Source organism: Thamnophis sirtalis, unplaced genomic scaffold, assembly GCF_051295495.1.
Source record: "Thamnophis sirtalis isolate CommonGarterSnake01/CBP01778 unplaced genomic scaffold, rThaSir2_p1.2 scaffold_4, whole genome shotgun sequence".
Lineage (NCBI taxonomy): Eukaryota > Metazoa > Chordata > Lepidosauria > Squamata > Natricidae > Thamnophis > Thamnophis sirtalis.
Window position 1 is genome coordinate 139,104,626 of NW_028261384.1, and position 20,432 is coordinate 139,125,057.

At 47.9% G+C, this 20,432-nt stretch overlaps 1 protein-coding gene and 1 long non-coding RNA gene across 2 annotated transcripts; both read left to right on the top strand.

Moving 5' to 3' along the window:
* The first annotated feature begins 5,216 nt into the window (after positions 1–5,216).
* LOC148046883 (capping protein, Arp2/3 and myosin-I linker protein 3-like) lies at positions 5,217–12,966 on the top strand. Its single transcript, XM_087712199.1, has 4 exons — positions 5,217–5,333; positions 7,331–7,400; positions 10,262–10,343; positions 12,866–12,966. The coding sequence occupies exons 2-4, from the start codon at positions 7,338–7,340 to the stop codon at positions 12,964–12,966; spliced, it is 246 nt and encodes an 81-aa protein (XP_087568325.1). The 5' UTR covers positions 5,217–5,333; positions 7,331–7,337.
* Positions 12,967–15,941: 2,975 nt separating this feature from the next.
* LOC148046884 (uncharacterized) lies at positions 15,942–19,947 on the top strand. Its single transcript, XR_015696284.1, has 4 exons — positions 15,942–15,997; positions 17,962–18,132; positions 18,270–18,338; positions 19,854–19,947. It is a non-coding gene; the product is annotated as an uncharacterized LOC148046884 (long non-coding RNA).
* The last annotated feature ends 485 nt before the right edge of the window (positions 19,948–20,432 follow it).

Below are 20,432 nucleotides of genomic sequence, written 5' to 3' on the forward strand. Positions count from 1 at the left end.
CTGAAAGTCAGAAAACGGGCCGTTTCCCGTCTCCCGAGGGCCTCTGGGAGACGGGAGAGGCCATTTCCGTCCTCCCCAGTCTCCAAGAAAGCCGTGTGCGCATGCGCAGGGCAGCAGGAAGGAGGTCATATGTGCATGCGCAGGAAGCATGGCACGGGGGCCATTAAATTATGTGTGTGGGCATGCGGCAGTAGTGGGTTACAACCGGTACGCCCTGTTATGGGCGTACCGGTGCCTACCAGGAGCACCAAGTACCGTTCTAGTACGGTGCTCCGGAGGGCCTGCCCCCCCGTGCTCCTTACCGGTATTTGAAGTTTTTGGTGCTTACGCACATGGTGTTAGGGCGCCTGCGTGATGCTCTGCCGAGCAGTTGGAGCGTCGTGGAGGTGTCCCGGAGCGTCACGGGCAGTAAATACGCATTCGCGCGCTGAGAACCGCTAGTTTAGGGTTTCCTGCCTAGGCAGGGGATTGGACTAGAAGACCTCCAAGGTCCCTTCCAACTCTGCCATCGTATTGTATTGTATTGTCCAGAAAAATCCCTTTTGGGATGAGAATTCCAATATTGAAGGGAGTGGCACCCAGCATTATCATAGCAATAGCAATAGCAGTAGCAGTTAGACTTATATACCGCTTCATAGGGCTTTCAGCCCTCTCTAAGCGGTTTACAGAGTCAGCATATCGCCCCCACGGTCTGGGTCCTCATTTCACCCACCTCGGAAGGATGGAAGGCTGAGTCAACCTTGAGCCGGTGAGATTAGAACCGCTGAACTGCAGATAACAGTCAGCTGAAGTGGCCTGCAGTACTGCGCCCTAACCACTGCACCACCTCGTCTCTTCATCTCGGCTCATCATCTCCCCGTTTCTTCAGAATGGGGAGAGTTCCAAAATGGGGAAATTCAAAATTAGATGATTAAAAAAAAAAAAACAAAAAAAAAAAACCCTTGGGTACAAAGGGCCAATAGTCCTCGACTTACAACCCCTCGTTTAGTGGCCGTCCAAAGCTACAACGGCACTGGGGGAAAGGGCCATGACTGCTTTTCACACCGACGACCCCTGTTTCCGGCGTTCTCGCCGTCACGCGAGCCAAATTCAGAGCCTTGGCAAGCGAGTCGTACTTTAACGACGGTCGCAGCGTCCCCGGTGGTCACCGCGATCCCCTTTGGCGACCTTCGGAAGAAGCCAAGTCAGTGGGGAAGCCAGATTCACTTAACAGCTGGGTGCAAGGGTGGGATTGAAAAAATTTAGCAACTGGTTCTCTCTCCGGTTGCTGGTTGGGCGTGGCCATACTGGGGTTGGCTTACTCCTGCATCAGAGGCTGTGTGTGTGTGTGTATGGGGGGTGTTTTGCCCTCCCCATGTTCCAGAGGCGTTCCTCAAGCCTTTGGGAGGGCTAAAACGGCTTCCCGCGGGTTCCGGAGACACTCCGGAGACCAGAAACCTCCAAGACGGCCATTTTTCGTCCTTCCGGAGCCTTCATGTGGGCCCTGCACAGACCTGGCATCCAAAACGTGCAGGGGAAGGGAGGGCGAGGCCAGCCAATCCTTTCAACTACTGTTCGGCAAACCAGATGTAAAATTAACATTCGGTTCGCCCGAACCGATCCAAAGCGGCTGAATCCCCCCCCACCCCACCCCCCGGGTGACTTAACTTAACAACTGCAGGTTTTCACTTAACAACGGTGTCAAGAAAAGGCTGCAAAACGGGGCAAAACACATGTCTCACTTAGCAACAGGAAATGCTGGGCTGGATTGTGGTTGGATGTTCGGGCGCCCAGCATCCGAATTTGGATTGCCAGACCGTGACGGTGTGAAAATCGTTTCTTCACTTTTTTTTTTGCCATTTTGTAATGTTGAAAGGTCAGTAAATGAACTCTTTGTATGTCTGTAATTAGTGTCACAACCCTTGGTATGCCCAAATATGGGAGGAAGTTCACTGCTTCCATTCTCTGTCTATCGGCTCGTCACAAGAGACCATCCAGACAGAAACCCAATATTTTTTACTGTTGCCTTTGTTACATTTGTGTTGTATTTGTGCTGATAAATAAATAAAGGGAGACTAGTATAGATCTATTTCAAGCTATTTAGCTCTCATCAGCTAGCCATACCCTTACTCGGATTAGAACACATCTGCCTAAGATGTAATACAACACAGGTTCGAATCCCAGTAAGGGTATGGCTAGCTGATGAGAGCTAAATAGCTTGAAATAGATCTATACTAGTCTCCCTTTATTTATTTATCAGCACAAATACAACATATTTGTAGGTCTGCCTTTATATCCCGGTTTGTTTATTATGCCTTCTTTTCTTGGTTTCCCAACAGAGTTTCTACTCCTTCCTGGCCCAGCCTAATGCACTGATTCACCTGGACGTATCCTCCACGGATTGTGCGGTAGACGCGGTAAGGAGTTCAGAGGATGGATTTGGGGACGGGTTGGCTAAAGCAGGGGGCCCCAATCACCGGGCTGTGGGCTTTTACCGGGCTGCGGCCCATTCATAATCGGGCTGCACCAGCCGCAGCCCGCCACACACGCAGGCAGTTGTGTTCCTGGTCAAATGAAGTTGATGAAAATCTGCCACTCGCACAGACCAATCTGCCAAGCCAGAAAAGTTGGGGACCGCAGCTTACGGAGTACCTATGGCAGGGGTGTCAAACTCAAATCCTGGGGGCTGAATCCGGTGTGTTTTGATCTGGTCCATGGAGACACCCTGGAAGCAGCAAAGGACTGGCCTACGGTGCCTTTGCCGGTGAAACTGGAGCGGCCCTCCTGAGCTCTGTTTTCGCTGGCAGAGGTGTTCTGATCTAGCAATAGCAATAGCAATAGCAAGTTAGACTTATATACCGCTTCATAGGGCTTTCAGCCCTCTCTAAGCGGTTTACAGAGTCAGCATACCGCCCCCAACAACAATCCGGGTCCTCATTTTACCCACCTCGGAAGGATGGAAGGCTGAGTCAACCTTGAGCCTGGTGGGATTTGAACAGCCGAACTGCTGAACTGCAGTCAGCTGAAGTAGCCTGCAGTGCTGCATTTAACCACTGCGCCACCTTGGCTCCCTGAGCCTGGGTCATCCATCAGCCCTTGATGGAGAGTCAATAGCACCCAGGTCTAGAGGTGGCTGATGAGGAAGAGGAGGAACAGCCGGGTCCAGTGTCTAATGCACAGAAGGCAGAGGAGAGGAGAGCAGTGGAAATCTATGGGCTGATCCTCGAGATTGTCCGGACGTAGACTTCCCCAGCAGCACGAAGCCGAGTCGTCGTCCAATAAACCTCTTTTATTTAATTGACAGTGAATTCCTCTCCAGCAAAGTCTTTCCTCTCCCACAGTCTTTCAAGATAGTTCACAATTACCGACCTTTATCAGACTTGGAGAGCGGCCAGGCCCATATCTTTCAGACGCCGCAACACTTGGCAAGGATGCACAAATGAAATAATTGTCTCCTGCAAACTCCACTCCCCTGTTGCTCCTCTTTTATTTCCTCTGGGAGGGGCCATTCACTGTCCACCTGTGGCTTTACTCCCAAGTCGACCCCTGTTCTTTAGCTGTTCTTTTCGTCTGTCAGCTCTGTGCATGCGCACACTGGGAACAGGCTCCAGCTGTTCTTCCGCCTCACTGATGCCTGACTCCGAAGGCAGCTGATAACTGTCAGACAGCCCTGGCGCCATCTCTGCCTCTGATGCAGAGCACTTGTCCGAGCCTTCCCCAGACTCCAGGACTGGCTCATGTTCCTCCCCAACCTCCGCACTGTCCGAATCTGCTGCCAGCTGTGCTGGTGGGCCACAACAAAAGGAATGCAGGAGGACGTTGCAGCTGCAAACTGTTTTCGCTGGCAAAGCGTCGGGCCAGCGAAAATGGAGCTCCCAGAGGGTTGCAGGAGGCCGTCACAGCCGAAAACAGGGTCTAGGATGGGGGACCACACACGCTCCCCAAGCTCCATTTTCACTGGCGGAGGGTTGCAGGAGGCCGTGGCGCTCGGGAGCCTGTTTTCCCTGGCAGAGCGCTCGTGCCACCACAGGTGCTCCCGTCACGAGTGACGTCAAGCTGACCATGCCCCCCTCACCCCGTCAAGGTCAAACACAACCAGTGGTGCCTTCCCACCGGTATGGCCCAATTCAGCCGAAGCAGTAGTGGTTTGGCGGCCTGGGTCACTGGAACCGGCAGCGACCCAGGCCTGCCACGCCCCCGAACTGGTTCTCTGGGTGGTGCCGGAGGTGCTACCATCTTGTTTTTTTTGCTTCTGCGCACGTGCAGAAAATGTTTATTGTACTGCCCACAGCCGTGACCCGACAAAACCGCATCGCTAAAACCGCAACATCATCAACGCACCGACAACAGCGCGCCGACAACAGCGCGTCGACAGAAGGGCGATTTAAGTTAAGGTAAGGGTTAGGTTTAGGGTTAGGTTTAGGGTTAGGGTTAGGGTTAGGGTTAGGTTTAGGGTTAGGGTTAGGGTTAGGATTAGGTTTAGGGTTAGGGTTAGGGTTAGGGTTAGGGTTAGGTTGAGGGTTAGAGTTAGGGTTAGGGTTAGGGTTAGGGTTAAGTTTAGGGTTAGGGTGAGGGTTAGGGTGAGGGTGAGGGTTAGGTTTAGGGTTAGGTTTAGGGTTAGGTTTAGGGTTAGGTTGAGGGTTAGGGTTAGGTTTAGGGTTAGGGTTAGCGTTAGCGTTAGGGTTAGGGTTAGCGTTAGGGTTAGTGTTAGGGTTAGTGTTAGGTTTAGGTTTACAGCGCGCTTCTGTCACCGCGCTGTTGTCGGTGCGATTCAGCGCTCATTCGTCGGCGCGGTTTAGAACTTGCGGTTTTGTCACTGCGGTTTAGTCTGGCGCGCTTTTGTCGGTCGCCCTTTTGTTGGTGAACCGCCCACAGCGCACCCACGAGCGAACCAGCAGTCGTGGCTGCCAGAACCCACCGCTGAAGACAATCCTGTTGCGGCCCTCAATGAAATCGAGTTTGACACCCCTGACCTACGGCGTTGCGGTTTGCCAACTTTGGATGGTGTCTTGGGATTTAGTAAGCAGGACCACGGTTCACACCTGGTTGTGTGTGTGTGTTTGTGTGTGTTTTGTAGCTTTTTAGTGCGTTGCTGCACGGCTGCTGCCCTCGTCTCTGCTACCTCAATCTTTCGCGAAACACCTTTCCCCACCGGTAAGGATGACGTCGTTTTTTTTAAACACCTGCAAAGGGAGTGGAGGGGTCTTTTTCTGGCTAAGGAATACGAGGATTTCTCTTTTCCCTCCTCAGGAAGGGAAAAGAATTCCCGCCCTCTCTGAAGCAGTTTTCTGCAGTGCCTACTCACTCAGCTTTGTGAATCTCTCCGGCATCAGGGTCCCCGTAGAAGCCTTGCGGTGAGTCTCACGGTCTCGGGCCCCACGTTGGGAGGCTCCCCGAACAAAACTCAGAAGGGAGGGTTGATTGTCTCATGGGCAATATCACTGAGGTGTCGAGTCGCGAGACAGAGGGAACAACCCTGCGAGGTGGTGGGGAGAGAGAGAGAGAGGAGGAGGGACTGTTCAAAGTCAGCCAGTCACATTTTATGCCTAAGGCGGGACTAGAACTCAACATCTCCTGGTGATTGGTCCAAAGTCACCCAGGCATATTTCGTACTTAAGGCAGGACTAGAACTCACTGTCTCCTGGTGATTGGCCCAAAGTCACCCAGGCATATTTCGTACTTAAGGCAGGACTAGAACTCACTGTCTCCTGGTGATTGGTCTAAAGTCACCCAGGCATATTTCATACCTTAGGTGGAACTAGAACTCACTGTCTCCTGGTGATTAGCCCAAACTCACCCACTCACATCTCATGCCTAAAGTGGAACTAGAACTCACTGTCTCCTGGGTGATTGGTCCAAAGTCACCCAGACATATTTCTTACCTAAGGCAGGACTAGAACTCACTGTCTCCTGGTAATTGATCCAAAGTTACCCAGACATATTTCATACCTAAGGTGGAACTAGAACTCACTGTCTCCTGGTGATTGATTTAAAGTCACCCAGGCATATTTCATACCTAAGGTGGAACTAGAACTCACTGTCTCCTGGTGATTGATCCAAAGTCACCCAGACATATTTCATACCTAAGGTGGAACTAGAACTCACTGTCTCCTAGTAATTGATCCAAAGTTACCCAGGCATATTTCATACCTAAGGTGGAACTAGAACTCACTGTCTCCTAGTAATTGGTCCAAAGTCACCCAGACATATTTCATACCTAAGGTGGAACTAGGAACTCACTGTCTCCTAGTAATTGATCCAAAGTTACCCAGGCATATTTCATACCTAAGGTGGAACTAGAACTCACTGTCTCCTAGTAATTGGTCCAAAGTCACCCAGACATATTTCATACCTAAGGTGGAACTAGAACTCACCATCTCCTGGTGATTGGCCCAGAGTCACCCTGGCATATTTCGTACTTAAGGCAGGACTAGAACTCACTGTCTCCTGGTGATTGGTCTAAAGTCATCCAGGCATATTTCATACCTAAGGTGGAACTAGAACTCACTATCTCCTGGTGATTGATCTAAAGTCACCCAGTCACATTTCATATCTAAGGTGGAACTAGAACTCACTGTCTCCTGATAATTGGTCCAAAGTTACCCAGACATATTTCATACCTAAGGTGGAACTAGAACTCACTGTCTCCTGGTGATTGGTCTAAAGTCATCCAGGCATATTTCATACCTAAGGTGGAACTAGAACTCACTATCTCCTGGTGATTGATCTAAAGTCACCCAGTCACATTTCATATCTAAGGTGGAACTAGAACTCACTGTCTCCTGATAATTGGTCCAAAGTTACCCAGACATATTTCATACCTAAGGTGGAACTAGAACTCACTGTCTCCTGGTGATTGATCTAAAGTCACCCACTCACATTTCATATCTAAGGCGGGACTCGAACTCACTGTCTCCTGGTAATTGGTCCAAAGTCACCCAGACATATTTCATACCTAAGGCAGGACTAGAACTCACCGTCTCCGGGTGTTTGGGCCCAAAGTCACCCAGTCACATTACATGCCTAAGGCAGGACTAGAACTCGCAACTCGTGCTTACTTTTGTGGTACCGTAACCACTAGACCAATCTGTCTCTCAAATACCCATGTTTTTTGCCCAGGTATTGTGAGTGTTTGTTGGGACAACCGAGGCACTAACGGGATGACAATTTCACCCCATTCCTGATGTTGTACATTTTTGACGTCATTTCATCTATAAATATTTGGTGGTTTGATAGGCCACCTTGTTCAATTAAACTTCCCTATTCAAAGGCTCAAAAGACGGGGGGGGGGGGGCAATAGACAGGCCAACATGTTAAAAAGCAACCATTTGTGTTTATACCCCTCACACAGGTCTCTCATGCAAGGTTTGTCTGCCAACACCCACCTCAGTGACCTGCACCTGGATTTGAGTGGATGTGAGGTAAAATCGGGATATGGGGGTGGAATCTATCTATATAAAAACGGCCGTGTGAGTGTCCGTGTGTGTGTGTGTCCCAGCATAACTCTGGAACGCCTGGGGCAATTTCAACCAAACTTGATACACAGATGACTTCCTCTCTGGAAACAAATACTGTGGAGGGTAAGACACCCCTAACGCCCCTCGGGGTGTGCGTTCTGTTAAGATACAGCCTGTTGTGCCTTCAAATGGCTTCTACTGTACTGTCTTAAAATGGCTTCTAGTGTACAGCGCAGTGGAGTTGCCATGGTAACGGCTTCACAGTACTCCACAAGAGGGTAAGGAGGTAAATCTAACATTAGAAATTACGTTTGGCCCGGACATTTTCCCCTATAAATAAATATCCGGGTAATCCCAGGTTATCGGCTAGTTAGGATATAAAATTAAGATAGGCATCCATGAAGTGCATAAAGCTTTTGGCACCTCTCCCCTTCGACCGGCCTCTCTCGCAGAACAGAACTGAAGAGTTGAAAGGGACCTTGTAGGTCATCTAGTCCAACCCCCGGCCCAAGCAGGGGACCAGAATTTGTGTTGCTAAGTGAGACATTTGTTGTGTACCGTTGGAGAAAATGACACACAAACAAATAGACTTTAAACCAGAGGTCTTTTTATTGGGGATCATACCAGAAACCTACAACAAAGACTTAAAATATCTGATTGTAAATGTGTTAACAGCAGCCAGAATTGTATTTGCAAAAAACTGGAAAAATGAAACAATACCAAAACAGGAAGAGGTTATCCGAAAAATAATGGAACTGTGCTGAAATGAGTAAATTGACATTTGAAATTAGAGAGCAAGAGGATGAACAATTTTATAAGATATGGGATTTGTTTTATCGGTGGCTAGGGGGGAAAAAACAAAACTTTGGAAACGAAAAATAATATACTTATGCTTTAATTGAAGAAAGTAAATGATGATATAATTATGCTGTGAAATAATCTAACAATGACACAATGAAGAATTAATATAAGGTCTGGTGATATAATGTACAAGGTTAAGAACTTATTATAATGATATTTCGCTGCTGATAAGCATTCTAATAGGGGAACAAATGAAAACTGGTATATATAGGCAGCGATGTTTTGTTGAAAAATGGAATAAGACCTCTGTTTGAAGGTATGAAATGCAAGGTTAACAATAAATATAAGTGTACTTTCTGGGGGAAAATAATGCTAATGCTAACTGAATATATATTGTAGAATGAAAATGAGGCCTTTAGTTATATTAGACTTTTTCCGCCACTTTTGATCAGTGAATCGCTGTAGTTGTTCAGTGAGGAAACCAGTTGTTAAGTGAATCTGGATTCCCCAATAACAATATTAATAATCTCTGTCAATTTCTCAAACACAAGTAATCCTTATTATATTGTACAAACATATACATTCCAAAAATGCCTCACTCCTCATCTTTATTTCTGCCTCCATCTCTATCTTTCTTGTTCTGTCTAAACATTTCTCTATTTACATATGAACAAGTTTATTGATCCAGTGTAAGCTAACATGGTTAATAATCTCTATCCCATTTATCAAGTTTATACCATCCTCATTATATTATACATCTCCTCTTTAGGGCTCAAATTCTTATCCATTTTAATTCAATTAACAATAAGAGTGGGAACATAGTTAACTAGATATCTTTCATGTTCATCCAATTCACTTTTTTTATTATTTCTATCACATTAATCAAATTATATAGTCTTATTGTTAAAATATACATTGAAAGAAAAAACACTGAACACCTGTAAACTTCTAATCTGAGATTTTCTTTTCCCAATATACTTTTTTATTTTCCATTTTCATAACATACAATCACATGTATACTATTACATAGCCAATATCCTATTGTATTAAGTAGTAATTACATCAGTTCCTCTTGTCAACAATGCCCAGAAAAATAGAAACCCATTATTAGCTCTTCTGCTCTCCATACACCTCTTTCTTCTACCTCTCTCCTACCTCCTTTCTTCCCTCCATCATCCTTTCCTACTCTACTTCCCCTTCCTTTCTCCTTCTCCTCTCTCTACATTCCACTCCTCCTTATCCTCCTCATCCTCCCCCCTTACCCTCTCTCCTATCCCTCTCTTCCCATCTTTCTTCTCTCTTCTGTTTCCCACTCTTCCTCTCATTGGTGTATTTCCGCTTCTGAGCAAACTCCAATCTATGTTGATGGTGTTTATGCTTCCATATCCATAGAAAGTTTTTTATTTTCCATTTTCATAACATATAATCGCATGTATACTATTACATAGTCAATATCATGTTGTATTATTAAGTACTTACATCAATTCATCTTACCATCAACTACCAAAGGGGGGAAAAAAAAGAAAAACCCAGTTAATCTGAGATTTTCATTCATTCTCCCGTATAAGCAATTTGTGTTTTAATATTTCCCCGATCTAGTTTTATTTCTGCCTCTCTGGTTTATAACAGGCGAATTTCATAGTTAAAGGACGATTTGTTCACTCATCATCTTTTTTGAAAGAGGGGATGATGTTGTGGGAGGGTTAAGCGCGCATGTGTGAGTGCACGGCAGTGGTGGGGTTCCAGCCGGCAGGGCACGGTACGACCGAACCAGTAGAAGCCGGGAGCAGCTGACAGCGTATTGGTACGGTGGCTTGTTTGATCCACCCGCCCGCCCGCCTGCCCACGTTCTATACCGGTTTTTAAAGCAACCGGACAATTGTGCATGCGCGCACAGCGTGCGGCGCCTGCGCCAGCTCCGATAAGCAACTGGCCAGTAGAAGCCGTGGCTCACAGGTTGGGGACCACCGCCATAGGGTAAATAAATAAACACCGATTTCTTTTCTCCTCTTTTTTAATGTTAGCTCCGTTCTCCAGGAGCTCAAGTCCTTCAAGAACAGATGCCCGGGATAAACGCCTTGAGCGGACTCGATATTTCGGATAACGGTGAGTCTCCAACATCCCGCGAGGTCTGAGGAACGAAACGGTAGAATCGGAGAATTGCGTCCTTAATATCGGGGTGCATAAACAGACGTATAGAATACAAATACAATAGTAGAGTTGGAAGGGACCTTGGAGGTCTTCTAGTCCAACCCCCTGCCTAGGCAGGAAACCCTATACCGTTTCAGACAAATGGCTATCCAACATCTTCTTAAAGACTACAAGTGTTGGGGCATTCACAACTTCTGGAGGCAACTTCTGTTCCCCTGATTAATTGTTCTAACTGTCAGGAAATTTCTCCTCAGTTCTAAGTTGCTTCTCTCCTTGATTAGTTTCCAGCCATTGCTTCTTGTTCTACCCTCAGGTGCTTTGGAGAATAGTTTGACTCCCTCTTCTTTGTGGCAACCTCTGAGATATTGGAAGATTGCTATCATATTTCCCCTAGTCCTTCTTTTTATTAAACTAGACATACCCAGTTCCTGCAACCGTTCTTCCTATTTTTAGCCTCCAGTCCCCTAATCATCTTTATTGCTCTTCTCTGCACTCTTTCTAGAGTCTCCACATCTTTTCTACATCGTGGAGACCAAAACTGGATGCCGTATTCCAAGTGTGGCCTTACCAAGGCCTTATAAAGTGGTATTAACCCTTCATGTGATCCTGATTCTATCCCTCTGTTGATGCAGCCTAGAACTGTGTTGGCTTTTTTGGCAGCTGCTGCACACGGCTGAATCAATGATCGTGTGATGTACTACTGTAGTACCGCTTTGTAAAGCCTTAGTAAGGCCACACCTGGAATCCTGCGTCCAGTTTTGGTCACCACATTACCCAAAAGATGTCGAGATTTTGGGGGGAAAGTGCAGAGAAGAGCAACCAAGAGGATTAGGGGACTGGAGGCTAAAACATAATGAAGAACGGTTGCAGGAACTGGGGATGTCTAGTTGAATGAGAAGAAGGACTAGGGGAGACATGATAGCAGTCTTCCAATATCTCAGGGGTTGCCCCAAAGAAGAGGGAGTCAAACTATTCTCCAAGGCACCTGAGGGCAGAACAAGAAGCAATGGGTGGAAACTAATCAAGGGGAGAAGCAACTTAGAAACTAAGGAGAAATCTCCTGATGATTAATTAGTGGAACAGCTTGCCACCAGATGTTATAGCTTCATCCCTGCAGGTTTTTAAGAAGAATCTAGACCCTTTTTCCCTTTTTCGTCTGTGTACCCACATCCATAATGCAATGCGCCCCCCCTTGTGCATGCACACAGAACCCCCCCTGCCCTCCCCCACCCCACCCCCACTCGCGTGCAACCGCCCCTTGTGCTCCCCCTACACATCCACGTGAGCCCATGCCCCCGTTTTGGGCCTAGCAGGCCTCTCTGAAGCCTCCTGGGACCAAAAACGGGCCGCAGGGAGCCACACCCCACGCACTCCTCCGCCACACCCCCGTGCATGCGTGCGCGTCCCCTGCATTCACGACGGAGACCCCCAAATCAACTGCCTGGCGGGAGGCGCAAACACCCAGCAGAGGGCGCCACATGCCCCCTCTGTGGCATAGGTAGACAGTTGCTTATCTGAAATGGTATTGGTTCTCTTGCTTGAGCAGGGGGCTGGACTAGAAGACCTCCAAGGTCCCTTCCAGCTTTATTCTATTCTAAAAAAAAAAAAAAAGATCTCGATATTTCGGATGACGTTGAGTCTCAAAAATCCTCTTTGGAAGGAAATTCTGAGGAACGAAAGGGGGGGGAGTTGGAGAATTGCGGCCTTGTCTGGTCCAACCCTTTGCCGTATGCAGGGAAATTGCAGGCAGTCCTCAACTTACGACCGTAACCGAGGCTAAGCGAGGCAGTGGTGAAGTGAGTTTTGAGCTGTTTTACAATCTTGCCACTGTTGTGAGGTGAAGCCAGATTCGCTTCACAACGAGGTGGCTAAATTAACCATTGCAGCGATTCGCTTAACAACGGTGGCCAGAAAGGTCGTAAAACAACAGAAACGTGGGGCTCCATCGTGGTCGTAAGTCGAGACTACTTGGAAATCGACGTAAACAACAGGTAGTCCTTGAGTTACCACCACAGCTGAGCTCAACATTTATGTTGCTAAGTGAAACATTTGTTAAATGAGTTTGCCCCACGTTTACGACTTTTCTTGCCCTGGTTGTTAAGCGAATCACGGCAGTTATTAAGTTAGTCGCAGCGCAGTTGTTAAGTTAGATACCGCCTTTCTTTCCATGGTTGTTAAGTGAATCACTGCCATCCTTAAATCAGTAACACGATTGTTAAGTGAATCTAGTTTCCCCCATCAATCGCAAAGGCAGATCCGGGGAGCCCAGGACTTTGCGATCGTCATAAATATGAGTCAGTTGCCAAGCCGCTGAATTTGGGTCAGCTGAATGTTACAACGGCGAGAAAAATGGCCGTCTGACATTTTTTTCCATACTGTCGTAACTTCGGACGGTCGCTAAGTGAGCTGTTTGTAAGCCGAGGATTACCTCTACAAGGAAATAAACAAGATCGCTTCCTGCTTTCTCATCCCCACAGGCTTCGACGCAGATTTGATCACTTTGCTTCCGGCGTTGAGTAAGAACAAGTCTTTGAAACATCTCTGGCTCGGGAAGAATTTCAACGTCAAGTCCCGGTGAGTTTTTTGGGGGGTGAGGGGGGGGAGAAACAGGCGCCATATTTCTGCACCCAGTGAAGTTAGAAGAGTTTTTGGGGCTGGGCCACGATCTCAATTGTAATAAGCCGACCATGGAAGCAGTTTGTTTCTCCATTTTCAATCTCGGCAACTTTACGACGGGGTTGAATTTATGTTTTTACCGACAAAGAAATAAAGGAAGACTACCGTATTTTTCGGAGTACAAGACGCACCTTTCCCCCCTCCCCCCGCCGCTAAAAGTGTGTGGAAATGTTGGCGCATCTTATACACCGAAAAGAGCCACCCCGAAGCCCAGCCCTGCATCCCACATTTGCTTTCCCCAAGCCGCCAACAGCACTCTGCAGGTTTCAGCAAGACTGGGGGAAGGCAGAACTGCCCCCGCTTTTGCAAAAAATAGTCTGTTTTCTGCCCGTTTTTTCGCAAAAACGGGGGCGGGTTCTTGCCTTCCCCTAGCCCTTCTGAAGCCTGCGTAGTGCTCCTGGGGGCCAGGGAGGAGAAAAACCTACTTACTTACCTCTTCGAAGTCTTGGTGCGTCTTATACACCAGTGCATCTTATAGTCCGAAAAATACGGTACCTTGTTTCCCTGAAAATAAGACATATCCCAAAAATAAGCCCTAGCATGGGGTGTTTTTTGTGTGTAACATAAACCCTACTCCCAAAATAAGCCCTACTTAAGAGCCTGGCCAGCTGGCCATTCCGTCTGGTTGCTTGCGGTGTGAGCGAGGCGGGGTGGTTGTGAAGCTACTCATGTGCTCCGCACCGGCTTCCCCCCCCCTCACCCCCACCCAGACTATCCACGCATGTACATGGTGGCAGTACCAGTACTCATGTGCAGCAAGAGCCTGCATGACCACTGGCCTACTTCTCCGGCTCACCTCCAGCCTCAATGGAGTGATGTGCTGGTGCTGCGGCAGCCAGGCGAGGCAGTTATCGGGGAATGGATGGCCTGGCTGTGGGCCTTCGGCATTGAGCCATGCCGGCCACATGACCACGGAGACGTCTTCAGACAGCGCTGGCTCTTCGACTTTGAAATGGAGATGAGCACCGTCCCCTAGAGTAGGAATCGACTAGCGCAGATGTGCGAGAGGAACCTTTACCTTTGTTTAGCTCTGTTAGCCATCCCCTTCTGGGATTCGAACCTGGGCTAGAAGAACAAATCGGAGAAGGGGATGGCTAGCTGAGGAGAGCCAAATAGCCTGAAATAGATCTATACTAGTCTCCCTTTATTCCAGGGGTGAAATGCTACCAGTTCACCCGCATAGGTAGTAAAAAAAAATGCTACGGGTTCGCAGAACCGATAGTAAAAAATACATTTAAAAGTTTTTTTTTTAAAGTTTCGACAATCGCACAGTGCACAGCTGATCTTCGGAACTTCTTTTTTTTTACTTTTTAAACTTCTTTTTTTACTACAGGGTTCTCTGGAAACTTGGGGGTACGGGGTGGGTCCATTTTTGCTCCCTGAAGCCTGCTAGGCCAAAAATGGGGGGTATGTGTGCTGAGAACGAAAGAAAGAAAGAAAGAAAAAGGAAGGAAGGAAGGAGGGAAAGAAAGAAAGAAAGAAAGAGGAAGGAAGGAAGAAGGAATGAAGGAAGGAAAGAAATAAAAAGAAAGAAAGAAAGAAAGAAAGAAAGAAAGAAAGAAAGAAAAAGAAAGAAAGAAAGAGGAAGGAAGGAAGGTATTGGTATTGGTATTGGTATTGGTATTGTATTTATTCGATTTGTAGGCCGCCCTATTCCCCGAAGGGACTCAGGGCGGCTGAACAAAAACCAAGGGAAGGGGAACAAATACAAAAAGTAAGACAAACAGGACAGTGATACAACAATGTAAAAACACAGCAAGCACAAGAAGTTCGAGTAGGGGGGGGGAAGGAAGAAAGAGAAAGAAAGAAAGAAAGAAAGAAAGAGAGAGAGAGAGAGAGAGAGAGAGGAAGAAAGAAAGAAAGAAAGAGGAAGGAAGAAAGAAAGAAAAAGAAAGAAAGAGGAAGGAAGGAAGGAAGGAAGGAAGGAAGGAAGGAAGAAAGAAAGAAAAGAAAGAAAGAAAGAAAGAAAGAAAGAAAGAAAGAAAGAAAGAAATCATATTTATGACGATTGCAGTGTCCTGGGCTAACATGATCCCCTTTTCCAACCTTCTGACAAGCCAAGTCAATGGGGAAGCCTGATTCACTCAACGCCCATGTTGCTATGTAACAACTGCAGTGATTCACTTAAGAACTGTGGCAAGACAGGTGGTAACATGGGGCAAAACCCGCTTCACAACTCGTCTCACTTAGCCACAGAAACATCAGGTTCCATTGTGGTCTCGGTTCGCCCACATAACACCTATCCTCCGCGAGCTGCGCTGGCTACCTGTTGATCTCCGGGTGCGCTTCAAGGTGCTACTTACCACCCATAAAGCCCTTCATGGTAGTGGATCTGGGTACTTGAGAGACCGCCTCCTGCCAATCACCTCCTCGCGACCTATCAGATCTCACAGATTGGGCCTCCTCCGAGTTCCATCTGCCAGTCAGTGTCGACTGGCAACTACGCAGAGGAGAGCCTTTTCAGTAGTAGCTCCGACCCTTTGGAACGATCTCCCCGTGGAGATTCGTACCCTCACCACCGTCCAGACCTTCTGCACAGCCCTCAAGATCTGGCTGTCCCGTCAGGCCCTGGGGTTAAAGATTATAATCCGTCCCCGCCCGAATGATGAATGTTGCTCTATTTTTTTAATTATGTATTGTTCTATACGTCATTGTATGTATCCCCTCCTACATAAGTTGTAAAGCCGCCCTGAGTCCCCTCAGGGAAAAGGGCGGCCTATAAATAAACTTATACTAATACTGGTCTTAAGTTGAGGACAGACTTGTAATGAGTGCTATTCCTTCCCAATTCCGAATGTAAGGAGGAGGAGGAAGAGGACGGGGATATTGAGGACGATGTAAAGTTGACAGGAGCCATTTTTAATCTTTTTTACCTCAGGACCCTGGAAGAAATTCTCCAGAAGTTAGTGCAATTTATCCAAGAAGAAGAGTGTGTAAGTTCTTGGCTGGTGCAAAGCATAATTCGCTAGAATTATGATTAGTATTATTTACAGGGCTTATGAGTTGTTCGCCGCTTAATGACTCCACAATCTCTTGCAACGGAATGGAGCTGAGTATTTACTGGCCAGATGCCTTTCCTGTTGCCAATGCGGAGTTTTCTTCAGCAGATAGATTCTCATTGTGCCCAGAGAGAAAAATATCGGTTCCACCACAAATGCACGTAGCGACAAAAGCGCGTGTGACTAAAACTGCGCCATCAAAACCGCGGAGACGAATGAGCGCTGAAGCGCGCCAACAACAGCGCGCCGACAGAAGCGCGCTGTAACATAACCCTAAAAATAACCCTAAACCTAACCCTAACCCTAACCCTAAACCTAACCCTAAACCTAACCCTAAACCTTACCTTAACTTAAATCGCGCTTCTGTCGGCGCGCTGTTGTCGGCGCGCTGTTGTCGGCGCGCTTTTGACATCGCGGTTTTAGCGCCGCGGTTTTGTCGGCGCGCTTTTGACGTTCGCGGTTATGTCGTGCCACGAAAATATCTGTCTCTACCTAGGATCGAACTCACAGCCTCATCGGTGTGAGGCGAGATCTCCACCTCTAGGCCACCACACCATAGCGCTTATGAGTTGTTCCTAGCAAAATGTGTTAAGTTGAAGGTGGTTCTGGGGTGACGAGAAGAGGGATAGAAGCTGGGTTTTTTAAGGGATCGTGTTGCGGCCCGCCAGCGGAGCTTCCAGCAGATTCGGAGAGTGAGGAGGTTGGGGTGGAACATGGGGCCAGTCCTGGAGTCTGAAGAAGGCTCGGACGAGGGCTCTGTGTCGGAGGCAGAGAGGGGGCCAGGGCCGTCCGATAGTTATCAGCTGCCTTCAGAGTCAGACGTAGTGAGGCAGAAGAACAGTTGGAGCCTGTTCCCAGTGTGCTCATGGGCAGAACTGCCAGATGAAAGGAACGGTTCCACCACAAAACCCGCGGTCGACTAAAGCGCGCTCGACAAAACCGCGTACCTGACGTCATCACAGCGCGACGAAAAAAGCACGCTGTGAGCAGTAAAGCTAAAATTAACGCGTAAACCTAACCCTAACCCCCCGAAACCTAACCTAAACCTAACCCTTAACCTAACCCTTAACCTAACCCTAAACCTAACCCTAAACCTAACCCTAAACCTAACACTAACCCTAAACCTAACCCTTAACCTAACCCTAACCCTAACCCTAACCCTAAACCTAACCCTAAACCTAACCCTTAACCTAACACTAACCCTAACCCTAACCCTTAACCTAACCCTAAACCTAACCCTAACCCTAAACCTAACCCTAAACCTAACCCTTAACCTAACCCTAACCCTAAACCTAACCCTAAACCTAACCCTTAACCTAACCCTAACCCTAACCCTAAACCTAACCCTTACCTTTACGTGAATCGGCTTGCTTTAAAAGCGCTTTTTTCTCCGCGGTCGTATTTGTCGCGCTGCTGATGATGTCAGGTACGCGCTTTAATCGGGCGCGCTTTAGTGGACCGCGGTTTTGTCGTGCCACGGAAAGGAACAGCTAAAGAACTGGGGTCGACTTGGGAGGAAGGCCACAGGTGGACAGGGAATGGCCCCTCCCAGAAGAAATAAAAGAGGGAGCGCCAGGGGAATGGAGTTTGCAGGAGAACAATCAGTCCACTTCATTGGTTCGAGATTCCTTTCCAAGTTTTGCAGATCTCAGCCTGGCAGCTCTCCAAGCCAGATAAGGTCTGTGACCGTAAATCCTCCCTCGAAAGACTTTGCTGGATGTGAAGGAGCAGAATTCACGGTCAATTAATAAAAAGGGGTTTTCGTTGGGACCAGGAGTTTGCTTCCTGAAGCCTCAGTCAGAACAGGAAGAGGGGTAGAAGCTGGTTGTTTTTTAGAGCATTCAAATGGCTGTTCAGCCCCCTCCCACTCCTCTCTCTCTCTCCCCTCTCCCCAAAAGTCCTTACAGTCCTTCTCGGTGGCCGATTCCCGGCTGAAAACCCGCTGTAGCATCCTGATCAACGCTCTGGGAGCAACACTTGCCTGACCAAAGTCGACCTCAGCGGGAACAACATGGAGGACCTCGGGCCAAGATGTTGTCCAAGGCTCTGCAGATCAACAGCACGTTGAGGTAAGGTGGCCTGGAGGACTCCACCTTCGACGGCAGAAGCTCCGAAGATGGAGGCTGGCTGTGAGAGAGGGACCCAACGGACGCCCTCCAAGGGGAGAAAGCTCACTCTAAACCAGATTATATTTCCTCCTTTCTAGAAGCATTTCCTGGGACAAGAATGGGACCACTGCCCAAGGCTTCCAGGACATCGCCCGGGCTTTGGAGAAGTGAGTGAGCAGGAGAGTGTCCACCAGGAGAAAGAGAAGGATGAACCTACTCTCTGGAGGGCGGTTTTTGAGCCACTGGAGACAAGAAGCAAATTTTTGGTTTGAGGGTGCCGAAGTCCTTCTTAAAGCGTTGGTTGGGAAGGAACCGCAGCTCAGCTGGGTAGAGAGGAAGACAGAGAGGAGGGGAAGGAGGAGGGGTGGAGATGGAGGAGAAGGAAAAGGAGAAGAGGAAGGGATGGAGGAAGACAAGATATGGGGGAGAAGGGAATGGAGGAGAAGGAGGAGGAGGAGGAGGAGAGATGGAGATGGAGAAGGGATGGAGAAGGAGGAGAAAATAGGAATAGATGGAGAAGGAGAAGGAGGAAGAGGAAGGGATGGAGAAGAAAGGAGGAGGAGGGATGGAGAAGAAGGAGAAGAAAAATAGGAATAGATGGAGAAGGAGGAAGTGAAGAAGGAATGGAGAAGAAAGGAGGAGGAGGGGGGATGGAGAAAAAGATGGGATAGAGAAGAAGGAGAAGAAAAATAGGAATAGATGGAGAAGGAGAAGGAGGAAGAGAAGAGGAAGGGATGGAGAAGAAAGGAGGGATGGAGAAGAAGATGGGGATAGAGAAGAAGGAGAAGAAAAATAGGAATAGATGGAGAAGGAGAAGGAGAAGGAGGAAAGAGAAGAGGAAGGGATGGAGAAGAGGGATGGAGAAGAAGATGGGATAGAGAAGAAGGAGAAGAAAAATAGGAATAGATGGAGAAGGAGAAGTAGGAAGAGAAGAGGAAGGGATGGAGAAGAAAGGAGGAAGAGGGATGGAGAAAAGATGGAGAAAGGATGGAGAAGAAAGAGAAGAAAAATAGAAATAGATGGAGAAGGAGAAGGAGGAAGAGAATAGGAAGGGATGGAGAAGAAAGGAGGGAGGAAGAGGAGGATGGGGAAGGAGGAGGAGAAGGGAGGAGAAGGAATAGGAAAAGAGGAAGGGATGGAGGAAAAGAAGATATGGAGGAAGGGATGGAGGAGAAGACAGGGAAAGGAATAGGAGAAGAGAAAGGGATGAAGATGAGGAGGAAGGGAGGGGATGGAGAAGAAGGAGAAAGAAAAATAGGAATAGATTCAGAAGGAGAGGGAGGAAGAGGGGAGAAAGGGATGGAGAAGAAATGAGGAGAGATGGAGAAGGAGGAGGAGATGGAGATGGAGAAATAGGAGAAGAGGAAGGGATGGAGGAAGAGAAGATTAGGAGGAGAGCGGGGAAGGGATGGAGGAGAAGGGGGAGGAGGAGAAGGAGATGGGAGGAGGAAAAAAGGAAGATGGAGGGAGAAAGGAAGATGGGAGGGAGGGAGAGAGGAAGACAATGAAAAAGGAAGGAAGGAAGGAAGGAAGGCAGGGCCCATGCTGGCATAGTGGTTAGAAACAATATTGCAGGGCGAATTGTGACAACTGCCCAGCAGTTCGATCCTGACTGGCTCAAGGTTGACTTAGCCACTCGGACATGATTAAAAACAGATTTTTCAAATTGTCTTCGTTTTCAGCAACTACACCCTCAAATTTATGGCTTTGCCCATGAGCGATATTACCACGGCATACCGCAATGCCCCCGACCGGACGGACGAGGTTTGGCAAAAGGTGAGCCCCCTCCTACCGATCTGGCATTATTAATTAACTCATTAATTCATTAACCAGTGGAACAGCTTGCCACCAGAAGTTGTGGAGGCTCCAACACTGGAGATTTTCTTAGACGAAATCGGACAGCCGTTTCTCTGGAACGGTATAGGGTCTCCTGCCTGAGCCGGGGGTTGGACTAGAAGACCTCTGAGGTTCCTTCACGGTGTGTTACAGGTAGTCCTCGACATACAACAGTTCACTTAGTGACCATTCAAAGTTACAACAGCCCTGAAGAAAGGGCCATTTTTCACAGTTATGACTGTGGCCTCATCCCCAGGTTCATGCGATCCAAATTCGGATGCTTGGCAACTGTTCACACTTACGACGGTTGACAGTTTCTGGGAGTCTTGTGATTCCCCTTTGGGGACCATCTGATGAGCAACGGAGAAGCCCCGATTCACTTAACGACCGCCTTCCCCGCTTGACAACTGCAGTGATTCTCTTAA

Coding starts and splice junctions, on each gene's coding strand:
- LOC148046883 (XM_087712199.1), top strand. CDS start 7,338: ATGCAAGGTTTGTCTGCCAACACCCACCTCAGTGACCTGCACCTGGAT. Junction 7,401..10,261: donor TGGATTTGAGTGGATGTGAG/GTAAAATCGGGA, acceptor TTTTAATGTTAG/CTCCGTTCTCCAGGAGCTCA. Junction 10,344..12,865: donor ACTCGATATTTCGGATAACG/GTGAGTCTCCAA, acceptor TCATCCCCACAG/GCTTCGACGCAGATTTGATC.